At 48.6% G+C, this 15,284-nt stretch overlaps 2 protein-coding genes and 1 long non-coding RNA gene across 21 annotated transcripts in view; all 3 read left to right on the top strand.

Annotated features, from left to right (window-relative positions):
* Positions 1–271: 271 nt before the first annotated feature.
* Positions 272–6,147, top strand: PUS1 (pseudouridine synthase 1). Of its 3 annotated transcripts, none has more exons than XM_065033351.1 (6): positions 272–324; positions 1,337–1,561; positions 1,907–2,044; positions 2,749–2,851; positions 3,123–3,820; positions 5,018–6,147. In XM_065033351.1, the coding sequence occupies exons 2-6, from the start codon at positions 1,346–1,348 to the stop codon at positions 5,066–5,068; spliced, it is 1,206 nt and encodes a 401-aa protein (XP_064889423.1). In that variant the 5' UTR covers positions 272–324; positions 1,337–1,345; the 3' UTR covers positions 5,069–6,147. The 3 variants fall into 3 exon arrangements, with proteins under 3 accessions (XP_064889423.1, XP_064889424.1, XP_064889422.1); XM_065033352.1 differs by lacking the exon at positions 272–324 and adding an exon at positions 739–842; XM_065033350.1 differs by lacking the exon at positions 272–324 and adding an exon at positions 955–1,203.
* Positions 6,148–6,555: 408 nt separating this feature from the next.
* LOC110357121 (uncharacterized) lies at positions 6,556–8,784 on the top strand. The gene is made up of 3 exons (XR_002410585.2): positions 6,556–6,720; positions 7,357–7,763; positions 7,995–8,784. It is a non-coding gene; the product is annotated as an uncharacterized LOC110357121 (long non-coding RNA).
* Positions 8,785–8,931: 147 nt separating this feature from the next.
* Positions 8,932–15,284, top strand: part of EP400 (E1A binding protein p400) — a 44,988-nt gene continuing 38,635 nt past the window's right edge. For 11 of the 17 annotated variants that reach the window (XR_010466763.1, XM_065033332.1, XM_065033341.1 and 8 more), the window contains exons 1-3: positions 8,932–9,068; positions 11,023–12,376; positions 14,467–14,577. Coding sequence is in view for 16 of the 17 variants with exons in the window: in XM_065033332.1 (XP_064889404.1) it covers positions 11,054–12,376; positions 14,467–14,577 (1,434 nt within the window). In the remaining variant the exon portion in view is untranslated. The remainder of the gene's footprint in view (positions 9,069–11,022; positions 12,377–14,466; positions 14,578–15,284) is intronic. The other 6 variants (XM_065033337.1, XM_065033334.1, XM_065033336.1 and 3 more) reach the window with 1 other exon arrangement.

The following is a 15,284-nucleotide window of genomic DNA, read 5'->3' as shown; positions in this document are numbered from 1 at the left end:
GGGTCCGGGCGGTTTAAAAGCCCCAGTGAGAACTGCACAACCTTCTAGATGTTGACTGTGATGTGATGTTACTGTTGATTTGGGGAAAAAAACAAACCTGAGCAATTCTCCCAGGGCATTTGGCTTCATTCCCGCCTGTTATGTTTAGTTGTCGGTAAATACATCAGCAAACACACAGTTGTTGGTGGGTACGTCAGCCAAAACGCAGTTGTTGGTGAGTATGTCAGCCAAAACGCAGTTGTTGGTGGGTACGTCAGCCAAAACGCGCGCATTCAGCTCTGAGGGACCAGGGGCGGCTTCAGTGACACCGAGGACGCAGAACGGGTGGGTGCGCGGTGAAGCGCGGCCGTTCGGGCGGAGCACGGCGCCCTGGCTTCCCGCGCTTCCCCGGCTCTGTGGCGCAGCCGGTTGTCCCGCTCGGGGTGTGTTTTCGCGGTGGCGCGCCGGGGATTTGTCTCGGTGTGTTCCCGTGAACGCGGCGGTGATGGCGGGCGCCGCTCCCTGCGTGAGGGACGGCACGTACCGCCGGGACACCAACCTCCCCGCGACGTGTCTGTTCTAAAAACAGCACTTTTAGGGACAATCGAGGCGGAGCCACTCCCCCTCCTGGGAGCTGAAACCCGGCGGGGCTTTCGATGCCTTCAGAAAACACGTTAAATAACGTGTTTCTAAGAACGAGCTCAGGCAAATGAAGCCCCTCCCGCGCTCCCGGGCCGCCCGCGGCGCCGCCCGCGCACCCGCCGTGCGACGAACGCGCTGTCCCGCGCGGGTCCCCCAGCGGCTGCCGTACGGCGCACGCGACTCTCCGGCGCCGCGGGGTGACGTCATTCGGCAGCGCCCGCGTGAGTGGCGGCGGGGCCGGGCCGGGGTGGCGGGAGCTGAGGCGGGACTGGACCGGACCGGGCCGGGCGGAGGCGGCGGCGGCGGGACCGGGACCGGGACCGGGACCGGACTGAGGGGGCGGCGGGACCGGGACTGGACTGAGGGGGCGGCGGGACCGGGACCGGACTGAGGAGGCGGCGGGACTGGGACCGGACTGAGGGGGCGGCGGCCGCGCTCGGGTCGATGCTGCGGTGGGGGCTGCGCGCTCTGAGCCGCTGCCCGGCGAGCCCGGCGTGCGGCGGGACCTGGCGCCGGGCGGGCCGCGGGGGAGCTGCCCCTGCTCGGCCTCTGCTCCCCGCGGCTCCTCTCAGCGTCTCCTCGGTACGCGGCGGCGGCTCCGGGGGTGACCCAGGGGCTCCTGCCCCGCACCGCCCGGCGCCCCCGCCCCGCTCCGGGAGCAGCCGGCGCTGCCCGCGGCCCCGCGCTCAGCCCCGCCCGCTCTGCTGTCCTGCAGGGTCGCACCATGGCCCAGGACCTGAGGGCGGCGGTTGGCAGCCGGGCAAAGAGACTGAGCGGCAGCGGCGGGGCGGTGGAGAGGCCGGAGGAAAACGGGCATCACAACAAGAGGCTGAAGGGAGACACGGGTGAGGAAGATGCAGAGGATCAGAATAAAAAGTCACCCAAAAGGAAGATCGTGTTGCTGATGGCGTATTCGGGGAAGGGCTACCACGGGATGCAGGTATGTGCTTGGGCAAAACGATGTGTCCTGCTTTTTTTTGAAGTGTTAAGCTTATAAGTGTAGTTGCAGTGACTGAGCAGGGAAGCAGCTGCAGCTTGGAAAGCTGGGGAGGAACAGTGCGTGGCTGGGTTCAAATGGCTTGGTAGTAACTGGGATAAAACGCCTCGGTGGTACATCTCATATCAGGTGATTCTAGCGAGTCTGCTGTAGTACAGTGCGCCGGCAGATCTTCCAGAGGCCGTGCTGCAGACAAGGCTCTTGAGGAGACGGGCACTGCAGCGCTGCCAGAAGCACAACCACTGCCTCATGATCCCCTTCTTACCTTTACTATATATCCTCTTTTAGAGAAACATGGGATCTTCACAGTTCAAGACAATTGAAGACGACCTAGTGTCTGCCCTTGTTCAGTCAGGCTGCATCCCAGAAAACCACGGGGAAGATATGAAGAAAATGTCTTTCCAGCGCTGTGCTCGAACAGATAAGGTACATTGATCAGGGCCTGTGCTCTCAAAACTCCGCTGTACCCCTGCCAGTGCTACTGGGATCGACTGGTAAAGCGTTGTCTAGAGGGAGATCCAGCAGCAAATACCAGTGGCAGTGAGCGTTGTTTGGAACTTCTCCCTTCATCTGCACTAAACTTAAGCACAAGCAAATATTGAGAAAGCACAGGATGATGGTTAGGTGGTGTTTGTAAAGCTGGTGCTTTGTACCTAAACCTTCCGTTTGTTTTTCTGTCACGTTCATCTACTCCAGCCTCCCAGCCCGCGCCTGCTCCTCCTTGTTGCTGCCTGGCTGATGTGGAGCTTGAGAGTTTAACTGCTTCTGGTGCTCTCAAGCCTCCCACAGTGGGGTTCTGAGTCTGAACTGGAGCCAATGGCTGATTATATATATAAGTAATTTCTTTTCGGTTGGTACTTTCCTTAATAGCAAATACAGTGAGATGTCAGAGGAGGAGATGCAGTGTTCTGCTGCCTGGGATTGCTCAGGTGCTGTGGGGCAGCACCAGCAGGGCTGCCAGGAGTCCTCTTGAGTTTCTGCCCGTGTCCTCGCCTTCCCCTCGCTTCAGCTTGAATGACCAGTGACAAAAAGGACTGAACTTCGTTTTTCAGCTGTTTCAATTCTGCAAGTGCTGTCCCAAAGCTTCCAAAGTACATAATTCTGTGTGTGTGTGTTTGTGGTTTTTATAGGGTGTGTCTGCAGCTGGACAGATTGTGTCGCTAAAGGTCAGGCTAATAGATGACATCTTAGAAAAGATCAATAACCATCTTCCTTCTCACATCAGAATTCTGGGTAAGGATGCTAAAATGGGCAGGGAAAATGTTTTCAGAGAAGCTTTCTCAAGTAGAAGGTCTCTCCCTTACCATTATAAGTTTACTCGTACGTGGTTTAGTTTTAACATGAATCCATATGTTTCCAATAGTTTGAAATTAGGGTCCGATAAAATAAATCTTTCTATCTTTTGAATGCGTTTTATTTTGAAAGTATTCTTGTTGGTATGAGTGAGATCACAACCAGGCTGTAACCTGCTGATTCAAAAACCTAATGTCCCTTTCCAAACAAGGTCTGAAGAGAGTCACTGGGGGATTCAACTCCAAGAACAAATGTGACGCCAGAACCTACTCCTACATGCTGCCAACGTTTGCCTTTGCCCATAAGGACCATGATGTGCAAGAAGAGGTTTATCGGCTGGACAGAGAGACCCTCGACAAAGTCAATAGACTGCTTGCGTGCTACAAAGGAACTCACAACTTCCACAACTTCACGTCTCAGAAGGGACCCAGGGACCCCAGTGCCAAGCGGTACATCATGGAGATGTACTGTGGAGAGCCCTTCGTGAGGGAAAACATGGAGTTTGCCGTGATCAAAGTGAAGGGCCAGAGTTTCATGATGCACCAGATAAGGAAGATGATCGGGCTGGTGATAGCTATTGTCAAAGGTTATGCTGGCGAGTCTATCATGGAGCGCAGCTGGGGAGAGGAGAAAGTAGATGTCCCCAAAGCTCCGGGACTTGGGCTGGTCTTGGAAAGAGTGCACTTCGAGAAATACAACCGGCGTTTTGGAAACGACGGGCTGCACGAGCCGCTGGAGTGGACGGAGGAGGAGGAGAAGATTGCTGTTTTCAAAGAGCAGTACATCTATCCTACCATTATCAACACAGAACGGGAGGAGAAATCCATGGTGAACTGGCTCAACACCCTCCCCATCCATGACTTCAACTCTTCTGTTGTTGGGGTGCACGCTAACCACGAAAATTCAAAGGTAACTTTTGAAACCATTATTGTATCGAATGAGAGTTTCAACATATACAATTTACAGCCTCGTTAAATAGTACAAGATACCAGCAATTTCTCAGGCTTGTTTTTGTACTTGGCGTCATTGTTTCTCTGAAGTCTGGTGCTGTATGAGGACACTTGTGATGGGAGATGATGACAAATGCCACATTAGTTTGGTTAAATGGACCCAAAGAGACCCCGTGGTCCTTACCGGCTCCGGGTCTGGCAGAACCGCTGCTCACCGCTGCGGGAGGCTCTGCTGGCTTCACATAAACTCGGCCCGATACGGTTGTGCTGTCGCAGTTAGGACGGGCTGTCTGGAGCAGGGTAAACGGGGGTGACGCGAGGGCTCCGCTGGGAGTTTGCAGGCTGTTTGCGCTTCACGGGCTGCGCTGGCTGGTAGGAGGGCAGCTGCCTCTCACAATGTGTTTTGTAGCGGGACGTTAAATTGTCAGTGTTAAATTCATGGGATTTGGGAGTTTGTATGGTGAGGCAAAAAAAGGAGTAACTACAGGTATATTGTGTTAACCTTTCTTCATCGAATCCTTTGATGCCCGTCAGAGCAGTCAAAATACGTGCTTCAAAAATGGCATAAACCCCCCAAATTAGTCGCAGCCTGTTGACTTCAGCTTCCTCATAAGTTACTGACATTTGTGGTATTTCCCTCATACTACTCTGTACAAAACTGGCTTCAATTTTAAACAGGCACTAGTGAGCCCTTCATATGTCTAACACAGTTTGGACATAAATCCTCCGTGCAGACAAAAAAAGTCCTCAGAGAGGGCTTTAGACAATGTAATAAACTTTGCTTTTGAGGGACTTGCATAAAAAAGGACTTGTTAACTTGTCACACCTGCATTTATTTTAAACATCAGCATTTCATGCTCTTATCCCACTTTTTAGGTTTCCAGCGTGCTGTAGGTTGTAATCATGCTGTTGTAAATATAAACGAGAAGAAATTTCTTCGGCTGCTGAGTGTAATCCAATGCACCCTTTCTTTGCTACAAGAAGCGTCATTTACCATCATAGAAGTTTGTTATGATAGATGGATCTAAGACATGAAGCTGGGATCTAACCCCATTTCCTTAACTTTTGGAGGAGTTTGAAGTCCCTGTTTTTGATGCAGGTCGGTCTCTGGATGTAAATGAGACACTGACAAAGCGGTTTTGATTTTACTCCACAGAGCAGCAGCGATCTGGAAGGCAGCGACGGCTGTGGTGGCGATTCCGACTGAGCCGTCGGGGGCTGGGCACGGGGCCCTTGCTGCTCCCAGTTCCCGTCACCTACAAAAAGCGGCCTTTGCGAACCCCGGATCCAGCCCCGCGGGTCCTGTCCTTGCGGAACCAGAACTGGCTGCCCAGGAGAACCTGGGTGGGAAACAGCGCTGTAGGAAAAAGGAAAAGAGGCTTTTTATACCACTGATTCACCTGACTGGTGCACTTGAAAGTAACAAGAAAGAAGCTTTCTAAAAGAATCTTAGGATCTTGGAATGCAGGATGTCTTAATTGCTATTTGAATAGTGTTTTTATTTTATGTTTACCTGGAAAATAGTATTTTAAATATGTATAATCTATACCTAAAGATGGGGCAAATAATTTTAATATACTCTTTGATTATGAAATTATGACTCCATTAACTTTTGGGTTTGTTTTTTTGTTTTGTTTTTTAAATTTCCTCCACCTTTACTTACCCTGATCTCTAAACACCACTGAGGTTTGATTTTCCACGTCACCCGTGACTTTCCCGTGGGAGAACATCCCTGGGCTGGGAGCTCATGGTGCTGACTGCTGTCAGTTCTTTTGGTATTGGAACAGATTTTCTGTGTTTTCTTCTAAAGCTTCGCAAGCGTGAAAGAAACGATTCCTGCGCTCAGTGAGAGGGCTGGACTTCGGGCCATGGACTGAACCAGATATTTAAGCCTGGACCGTTACCTGGGAGGTGTCGTCCTCCCCGTGTTGCTGGGTTTTTTGCCAGAGTGCAGCTGTCCCATAAAAAGAGATTTGCTTGTTTATTTTATCAGGGTTTTAATTAGAGCTTTTTATTATGAAGGCCTTGCTCTGTTTTATCAGAGCAAATGTGTAAAAGTGCCCTGGGGAGGGATTCTACCCACATCTTCATTTATATCCCTCGTTGGTTCACACTGTTGACCTTGTCTGCGTTAGTCTTCTATCCAAAGCTCCATCTTTCTAGTCTTTCTACCTTTATTTGCTTATAATAAAGGCTGCAAAACTGATGTGTATCTCAGTTGAAATCAATGAGAATTTCTATTTATAGCCTTTGAAGAAAACAATAATTAAAAAAGGGTATTTCTTACCTCTTGCTACGCGTGGTGTTTTATTTCATGGGGATTATTAATTTGGTATTTTGGTATATAATGTGGTAATTTTGGTATATGATTGGCAATGAAACGGGAGCTGAATAAAAAACCCCGAGAAGTACAGACGTGGTTTAAATTCTAAGACGTGCTCTTTGGAAAGGTGCGGCACTAAGCTGTGTAATGGGAATGTGTCCCGGGGCTGCTGCGGGAGCCGCCCGAGGGAAACGCCGCGTGTTAATGGCAATTGCGATTACCCGCCGCTAATTGCGGAGCTGCCGGCCCGCCCGGCGCCGTTCGGGCTCTGCGCATGCGCTGTGCCCGGCACCGCACCCCCGCCTTGCGGGTGGCACCGCCGGGTGGGAGGTGCCCCCCAGGTTGAGAGGGGAATGGTAGCGCTCAGGGACGGGGCTGGGGCCGAGAATGGGGCACTGGGGTGTCCCAGGCGTTCGTGGGTTCGAGGCCCACTCGCTCCGCGGGAGGTTCCGCACCGGGTGCCGCGCTGGGGCGTTAGAACCGATCTTTTCTCTCTGTCACAGAAGATGGAGGGCGCGGGCGATGCTCTGCGGCCGGTGGGTCAGTTCAGGCGGGAAAGCGTTTTACTATTTCGTGCAGCAATAACTGACCCTTTGAGTAAGAACGAGAGCCGTCGGAAGGATGTGTTGCTCCCAGATCTCACTTCTGCCGCAGGGAAACACGCGTCGGGTTTGGCTGCTGCTGCTGCTGCTGCGCGGAGGTCATTACCCGGCAGCAGCGCTCAAACCACAGCAGCAACCCCAGCTACTCCGGCTTTACTCCGCGGCTCCCCGAGGGAGCACCGGAGGGCTGGGCTGGAGCGGCTGGCAAAGCTCCACAGGGTGAATCCCAATGGCGTTCTGGCTGATGGAGCCGGACTCGGAAAAACAGTGCAAGTTGTTGCTTTTTTTGCACACCTGGCGTGTAATGACAGTAGGAAATATTGTAGATCTTTATTTTGTAAATCTCTGTTTTTAACAGTTCATTAATGAGGGTGTGTTCAGTAAGAAAAAATAATCATTTTACTAATTAACGCTTTAAAGGAATGTACCTGTAATTAATTTTATAGAATACGATCCTTTCATTGAGTGTTAGTGCATGTGTATGTTTGTATATACACAATCACGTTTTCCTGTAAGTCCTGAACTGGTATGCAATGATTTCCAGTCATTTTGTACCTTTTCTCTCTATAGGTAACTGGGGTCCTATTCTTGTTGTTTCACAAAACTTTAACGTGCTGAAGTGGGAGATTGAACTGAAATGCTGTTTTCCTGCCTTGAAAATCCTCCTGTATACTGGGAATCCACAAGAACTTTTCAATAGAAGACCGGTATTATGGAGCACTGTTTATCTGCAGATGTGCTGGGTACCGTAAGTATTACACAGGAAATACCAGCTGGAGTCGCCCTTACGCCACCGTGGTTCTGAACTTCAGTATGGCGATATCCAGCCGGGTCTCTGCTCTTCCGTGATGTGCCGTCCTGGAAGAACGAAGGTGCCTCCTCATTTCATGCATGCTGGGTCAGATACTTACTAATAAAATCTGCTTTGAGGACCAGCAACGCCTGGCTACCCTGAGTTGGTCTGCTGTGTTTGCTGGGTAAAGGTTTCCTTTCTTTAAAATAACCAGTTTCTGTTAAAGATATTTTATATAATGTTTTGGACATCACAACCATAGAGTTAAATAAAGCATCATCTTCCCCTTGGGGATTTTGAAAGCTTTGAAGAACTGCACTGGGGTAAAGTGCAAGTTTATCTATTTTAATCCCAGAAAACAATAATCTTTGCTCTGAAATCCATAAGAAAACCTTTTGGGATTTTTATGTTGCAGGAATGGACAGACCCCAACAACTTTAACGTCTGTGTTGTCTCCTGCAAGCCATTCTTTACGACTACGAAGCATTCCTGGAAGTGCAGTGGGAGTACCTGGTTTTAGATGAGTGGCAGAACGGCAATAACGTGCAGAGGAGCACTGGGCTGCCACGGCTAGAAAAAGCAGTTCCTCAGACAGGTTTCTGTGGGATTAATTTTAATTATGTAGAACATATTTCTACACTCTGTCACTTCTTCTTAGTTTTACCTCTATCCTTTCAGCTAGCAACCGATATTCATCTAAAATTTGATGCTAGGCACAGGATGTTCCAGGAACCCCATCCTGGTGGTCAGAGCACGGCACCTTCTTTGGCAGAGGTGATATCCACGTTATCCTGACGGCAAACTGTAGGAAAAATAAACTAAACCCAGCCTGGATTTGGTGTGTGTGAAACCTCCAGTAGCCGATGTTCACAGCAGTGAAACCTCTGCTGTGTGGGAACCAAATAATTCAGCAAGTAGAAGCTGTATTTTCCTTACTGCTGAACTATTCCCCAGGATTTGGGTGGTATTTTTTGTAATCAAAAGTCGCACCAGGTTACTTTTAAAATTATTATTAATTGCCCGTGCTCCAGGTAAGCATCGTCTAGTGCATCCTGGGAGGGGGAAAGTTTTCTCTGCACGTTTTTACACTAAATCTTGAAGAGGATTGCCAGCACTGCCGCCGGTACTGACAGAAACCACTCTTTGAACGGCTGTTACTGTCCCTCCGTGTACTATACGCTACAATAAAAGTTAACTTCCCGTCCCGTCCCCGCGTCTGGCTGCTGTCCGTCCTGTGCCCGAGGTCCCTGTCGCAAGACACGACCGAGCGACACGACGCGCCCCGTTCCCGCCTCCCCAGCCCGCGCTCAGCGGGACGCACCGCGCAGGCGCAGGGCGCAGGCGCAGCGCGCGGAGCGGCCAGCGGGGGCGGCGCATGCGCGGTGCGGGAGGCGCGGTTTGTCTCCTGCCGGCGCTGGTAGCGCCGCCGCTCCGGCCGCCCCCCGCCCCCGCTTCCTGTGAGGAGCGAATGGAAACTCCGGCGCCCGCGGTAAGTGGGGCCCGCCGGGCTTGGGGGTCGCGGGGCCCCGCTCCGACTCGCCTTCCCGTCTCTCCAGCCCCGCAGGCCGCGGGCCCGAGGCCTGGTGGCAACGGTCCTGGCGGCGGGGGCGGCCGCAGAGGAACGGGCCTTCCCCGCGCTGGGCGGGGGGCGGGCAGGGCCGGCCGCGTCCCGCCGCGGGGGAGCGGCGGCGCTTCCGGGGCACTGCCCCTGCGGGCCGCGGCGGAGGGAGCCCCGGGCAGCCCGCGGGGTGCGCTGTGCCGGGCCGGGCCGCCGTGCGGGCCCTCGGCTCGGTTGGGTTCGCACACAAAAGGCGATCGCTGCTCTCGGGCGGGCAGCGGCAGCGCCTTCGTGACGCTCCTTATCAGCGTGTCATTAATTAGGTGTTTTCGCTTGGGCAGTAAATGTTAGTGTGGTATAGGTAATTAAAACAATAAGACATTTTTACTGGCGATAAGTGATATCACTTGAATCTTAATTATTTGATTTTAGCGCTACGAAAGAGTCACAATGCCACGAAGTATTATTAAATATTATTAGATCTTTTGGAAAAGGTGCCTGTGAGGAGCGGAGTGTTCTTTTCCCTTCCCGCTCTGCTGAGGGTTCTCCCCCAGGTTTGAGCTCCGGAGCTGCTCGGAGCCACAGGGGTGACAGCGCTGGTCCCGCTTGGGATCGCGGTCCACAGGGCTGGAGCAGCTGCTGCAGGTGGCCCTGCCCAGGGGAGCGGGTTCCCTGCCCAGGGTAAGGGGGTTCCCTGCCCAGGGGAGCGGGTTCCCTGCCCAGGGTAGGGGGTTCCCTGCCCAGGGTAAGGGGGTTCCTTGCCCAGGGTAAGGGGGTTCCTTGCCCAGGGTAGGGGGTTCCTTGCCCAGGGGAGCGGGTTCCCTGCCCAGGGGAGCGGGATCCCGCCCGAGCGGCAGCCGCTGCAGCTCCGTCCTTTGCAGCAGCGCTGCCGTGTTGTGCTGCTGCCACTTGTAACCAACTCGAGTTGGGAGCAGAGATGTGTACTTGCGCGTTTGTCCTGAAACACCAAAACAGAAACTGTTGCTTTGAAAGTATGAGAGAGTTTTTGAAAAAAACAAAAACAAACCCCAACCCACCAGTTTTCATTTTTCTTTTCCTCCTACTGCTGTATGACACAGTATCACAGTATCACAGTATGACACCTGGCACTGAATCTACCTGTCAGTGGAATTTAGTTTTTATCGATGATTGAAATACAAAACCAGAGCGTTTTGGGATTTCTGGAGTAGCTTTGCTCAATAACCAGCATTTTAAATTAAATGCAGATTTGGTTTAATTCTCATCTCTTTAAGGGGTTGGTGATCTGAACAAAAGGCAGAGTTAAGTGTCAGGTACAATACTTTTTTGAACATCTAGATAACTTGGTAGTGAGATTTTTCATGACACATTTTTTCTTTGGTAGCTAAACCATAACGTTGAATAGTCTATGTCTGTCCATTATTACCATCTTTTTAGTTATTGTTGAAAAAACCTACAAGTACATTTTAAGCAACTGTTGTGTTTTTGCAAACATCATACTAAGCATTAAAAACACTGAAACATTATGAATAATGACCAAAAAGTAGAGTAGATACTTCTGATCTTGGAGAATTGATTCTTGAAGTTCTGCAGAAAGGGACAAACTTTTTTTTTTTTTTTTTTAATTATTTGAAATCATTCTAACTAGTGAAGAGGAACATGTCATTTGTAAACTATTCAGCAGCACTTTGCTAGCTAGGGAGATGTCTGAGGGGTTCAAGTGAGCTTTTGTGATGAGGCGGATTTCAGGCTGCTGATGTAGAACATTGTAAGTAACTGCAAAGTCAGGATAACCTGTGTAGTGTAGTTCTTACTATAAGGTAGTCTTTGGAATCGTAACTAAATAGTTTCAGTAACAGACATATTTTTAACTTCCCTGAATTTCTGGTTTTGTGTGTTTCTTTAGAGCGTACTGTAAAAACCCTAGAACAGTGAGAATGCACCATGGTAATGGTCCTCAGAATGCCCAGCGCCAGCTCCAGAGGTCCAGATCCTTCACGGGCAGTGAGGGAGAAGAGCAACAGGCAAATTTACCCCAGTCACCTGCAGCTTCTTTCGCACCTTCTGCAAGTCCATCCGCACCCCAGTCCCCCAGTTACCAAATCCAGCAATTTATCATGAGTCGGAGTCCAGTGGCTGGGCAGAATGTGAACATCACGCTGCAGAACGTTGGACCGGTGGCTTCAGGAAACCAGCAGATAACGCTTACCCCATTGCCAATTCCAAACCCAACGTCTCCGAGTTTCCAGTTCAGTCCTCAGCAGAGGCGGTTTGAACATGGATCTCCATCGTATATTCAAGTTACATCACCGCTGCCTCAACAGGTCCAGTCTCAAAGCCCCACACAGCCTAACCCTGTGCCAGTGCAAACGTTACCAAACGTTCGGGCTGGCACTCCGGGCCCTGGCTTGGGAATGTGCAGCCAGAGCCCTACCAGAGGGTTTGTAGATGCTAGTGTGCTTGTGAGACAAATCAGCTTGAGTCCTTCAAATGGTGGCCACTTTGTTTATCAAGAAGGACCGGGAATTGCCCAGATTGCTCAAGGAGCTGCAGCGCAAGTGCAGCTTCCATCTGCTGGGACAGCTGGCACGGTAAGGGAACGCAGGCTTTCACAACCTCATTCGCAGTCTGGTGGCACCATTCATCATCTTGGTCCTCAGAGTCCTGTAGCTAGCGGAGCAAATATGCAATCTTTGACTAGCCCGGGCCATATCACGACTACCAGCTTGCCACCCCAAATCAGCAATATTATCCAAGGGCAACTGATGCAGCAGCAGCAGCAAGTGCTTCAAGGCCAGCAGCTGGGTAGACCCATTGGATACGACAGGACTTCTGGTGGATTGATAGCAGGAGTTGGAGGACCTAGTGCATTTGGAATGACATCACCACCTCCTCCCACAAGTCCTTCACGGGCCACGGTACCACAGGGGCTGTCAAGTCTTCCTCTTACTCCTACAGTTAATACAGCAGTGAAAAAACAACCTAAAAAATTGGAGGAGATTCCTCCTGCCAACCAAGAGACTGCCCAAATGAGAAAACAATGTTTGGATCATCACCACAAGCAGATGGAAATTCTCAAGGAAACTTTTAAGGAATGTTTGATTGAATTGTTTTTCCTGCAACATCTTCAGGGGAATATGATGGACTTTTTAGCTTTTAAGAAGAAACATTGTGTTCCACTGCAAGCATACCTGAGGCAAAATGACCTGGATCTGGAGGAGGAAGAAGAGGAAGAACAGTCTGAGGTCATCAATGATGAGGTAAGAAATCCATTGATTAATGTTTTGCAATAAAATTGTAGATGAAGTTGTGGCATCTGGATTGTGAAGAATTGAGAATGTGACAGTACCTGAAGAATGATTTTTGTTTGATGAACTAAGTTCTGCTAGGTTGTGTGATTTGGCAGGTCGGTTTGAGTGTGGTGGTAGAGGTGTTTGAAAGAACAGAGGTGAAAGGAGCTTTCGCTGTGCTAGTTGGTATGCAAGCCAATGCACAAATAAAGATAGCATTGCTGTGCAAGCTGTTTTGAGCTATCAGAACGAATATGAATAGGAATCACAGATTAAATTTCACTTACTAAAATTACACAGCTAAAAAAGAATAGGCAAGAATTCTTATAAGAGATCAACCTTTATTTGACTCCTGTGACTTCTAACCGTAGATGTTACTGAAGTTCAGCATTGCTGTAACCAACAGAAAACCCTGAAGTAATCTAATTACTCAGGGAGAACATGTGAATTGTAATGTGTAGGGGTCCGTACTCATGAGTCGGGTCACTTAGGCTGTCTTGGAGCTCCGTGCATGTGTTGCTGTCTAAGTATTAAACAAATAGCACTTACAGACCGGACATTAACAAGTTAACTTTGTTACTTACGCAAAGATTTAAAATTACTCACTTGAATTCACTGTTTATTGATGGCAAAGGACGTGAAAAGCGCCTGCCTGGGACAGGTGCTGTTTGTGCACGTTTGTAGCAGTTGGTGCAGCTCTCGACCTGCAGCCTCGGAGCTGGAACGGCGTCTGTCCCGTGCACAGATACAGCTGATGCCACCGCGTCAGCGACACCCAGAAATACCTTTAAACCTTGTAAAAATACCTGTGAGTATAGAGCTGCCAGTTTGTAAAGAACCAAACCAAGCCTTTTATGCAAAGAAACTCATGCTTCTTTGAAATATCTGTTAGAAATGAGTATCCTCAGTGAAAATGGACGATTCTCTTAGGTGTGAATCCTTAGTGATCGTACCTTCCGTTGGAATTGGTGGGAAATTTTAACAGTGTAACAGCTGAAGTTTAATTTGTTCATTGTTTTGTGGTCTATACTTCTCAACTAGGAAAAATACATTTCTGCTTGTGATAGTTATTGATAATTTTGAAAGAGTCATTGATTTCTGTACATAGTAACATAAAAGCTAGCCTGTTGTAATTTATTGACAAAGGTTATTCAGTATTTTTTTTTCACCTGGTTTGTATTTTGTCGAATTGTTTAGGTGTTCTTGTTGGCTTGCGTGTTTGTCAACTGAAATACCAGGTATTTTTAATTGCAGTACACATATTTTGAGAGACCTTTAGTGGGTGTAAATTGTGTAGGTTCATTGGAGTCAGTGGTGCTACTACAGTTTAAATCAGTTGAGGCTCCACCCCCCTGTCTTTGGGGTTTGGGGGTTGCTGTCTTCACTGCCTTCTTGTGATAAGAGTCTTTGTTTGTGAAAGCCGCTTGTCTGTCGAACTGCTGAAGAATTTTGCAAAGTCCAGCAGCAAAAATCTTTGTGTTTTCAAATGATGAATCCTTTTGAAAGATTAAGACATCTTTTGATTATGTTCCTTCTTTGTATTTTGTTTTGTCTTCTCTTTTATTTCCCCCTCCCCTCTCTTTATCACTTTCTGCTAAAGCAACGCGCTTCATCCCTTGCCTGGAAAGGTTAAATCCCTTTGGGAATTCAAGGGAGAGCGAATGGTGGCTGTGCTCATTGCTTAAATAAATGTTGGAGCTCTCTTAAGTTCAAACTGTCTGTCATGCTGATTTGTTGTCCGTTAGGAGCAGCAATCATTCAATCTAAAACACACTTTCATGTTAACTGGATTTAAGAAAAGGTTTCCAGTGATGAGAAGTCGCTATAAATAGTCACGGCCATACGCTGTTCTGCTACTAAAAGCGAAACAGAACTCTTCAAAAACGGCCGGTGCTCAAACCGAGCGGTGCTGATGGTCACGTAGTTATGGTCCCCTCTTCAGCGAGGTGCCATCGGTACGAGATGAGTGTGTTCAACAGTTAAAAAAAAAGAAGAAGAAAAACTTTTAAAAAGAAAATGATTCTCCCTTCTTTTTTTTTTCCCCCAAATATTTCTCTCAGGTAAAGGTTGTGACAGGAAAGGATGGGCAGACTGGTACTCCTGTCGCTATAGCAACTCAGCTTCCTCCAAATGTTTCTGCTGCTTTTTCATCCCAGCAGCAACCATTTCAGGTACTTTTCAATGGTTCTAAAATGTAGTTTCATCCCAGATTTTTTTTCTTCATTCAGATTTGATATTTCTTAGATGAATTAGAGTTTTCCCAAGAGCCCATCCCTTATCATCTGAAACAAACAAACGAACAAAAACCTTTGCAATCTTCAAATGCATCAGTATGAATGAAGTCTTGAGGAACTGAAATCTCTGTCTCCAGGTTGCTGGCTTATTTCATTAACTTTCAGCTTGAATGTTTCCACTTTGGTTTGTTTGTCTTTTGTTTCCCTAATGCATTTGGTTCATTTGTGCATTCTGCATAGTGATAATACGGATTCTTTTGTCTGTGGCATTGTAATTGTGGATTTCTTCTAAATTTCTTTTCTTTATTTCCTTATCTGTTGAAGGTTTTGAGTATGGCTATGGAAGGTTTTGGATTTGCCTCCCCTGAAATGTTTTAAAGAACACTAATAACCCTCTGACACGTTTTTTTTAAATATCTAACCTCTTTCCATTAGCGCTACCATAAATGTTGGGAAGAAGAAGCTGAAGTTTGTATTATATAAATGCTTTTTTACCTTTTTTTTTCAATAAGGAAATGCTTGACAAAGGAAATAAATAAATGTGATAATCAGTTAAATTTCTGTGGATCAGTGATGTTGCAACCTTTAAATTCAGGCTAATATGGACTTATGCAGCTACCTTCAAATCTCTGTCCCCCAGACAA

This window comes from Columba livia, chromosome 17 (genome assembly GCF_036013475.1).
Source record: "Columba livia isolate bColLiv1 breed racing homer chromosome 17, bColLiv1.pat.W.v2, whole genome shotgun sequence".
Lineage (NCBI taxonomy): Eukaryota > Metazoa > Chordata > Aves > Columbiformes > Columbidae > Columba > Columba livia.
This window is presented reverse-complemented; position numbering and strand designations above follow the sequence as displayed.

Coding starts and splice junctions, on each gene's coding strand:
- PUS1 (XM_065033350.1), top strand. CDS start 1,066: ATGCTGCGGTGGGGGCTGCGCGCTCTGAGCCGCTGCCCGGCGAGCCCG. Junction 2,045..2,748: donor GCTGTGCTCGAACAGATAAG/GTACATTGATCA, acceptor TGGTTTTTATAG/GGTGTGTCTGCAGCTGGACA. Junction 3,821..5,017: donor CTAACCACGAAAATTCAAAG/GTAACTTTTGAA, acceptor TTTACTCCACAG/AGCAGCAGCGATCTGGAAGG.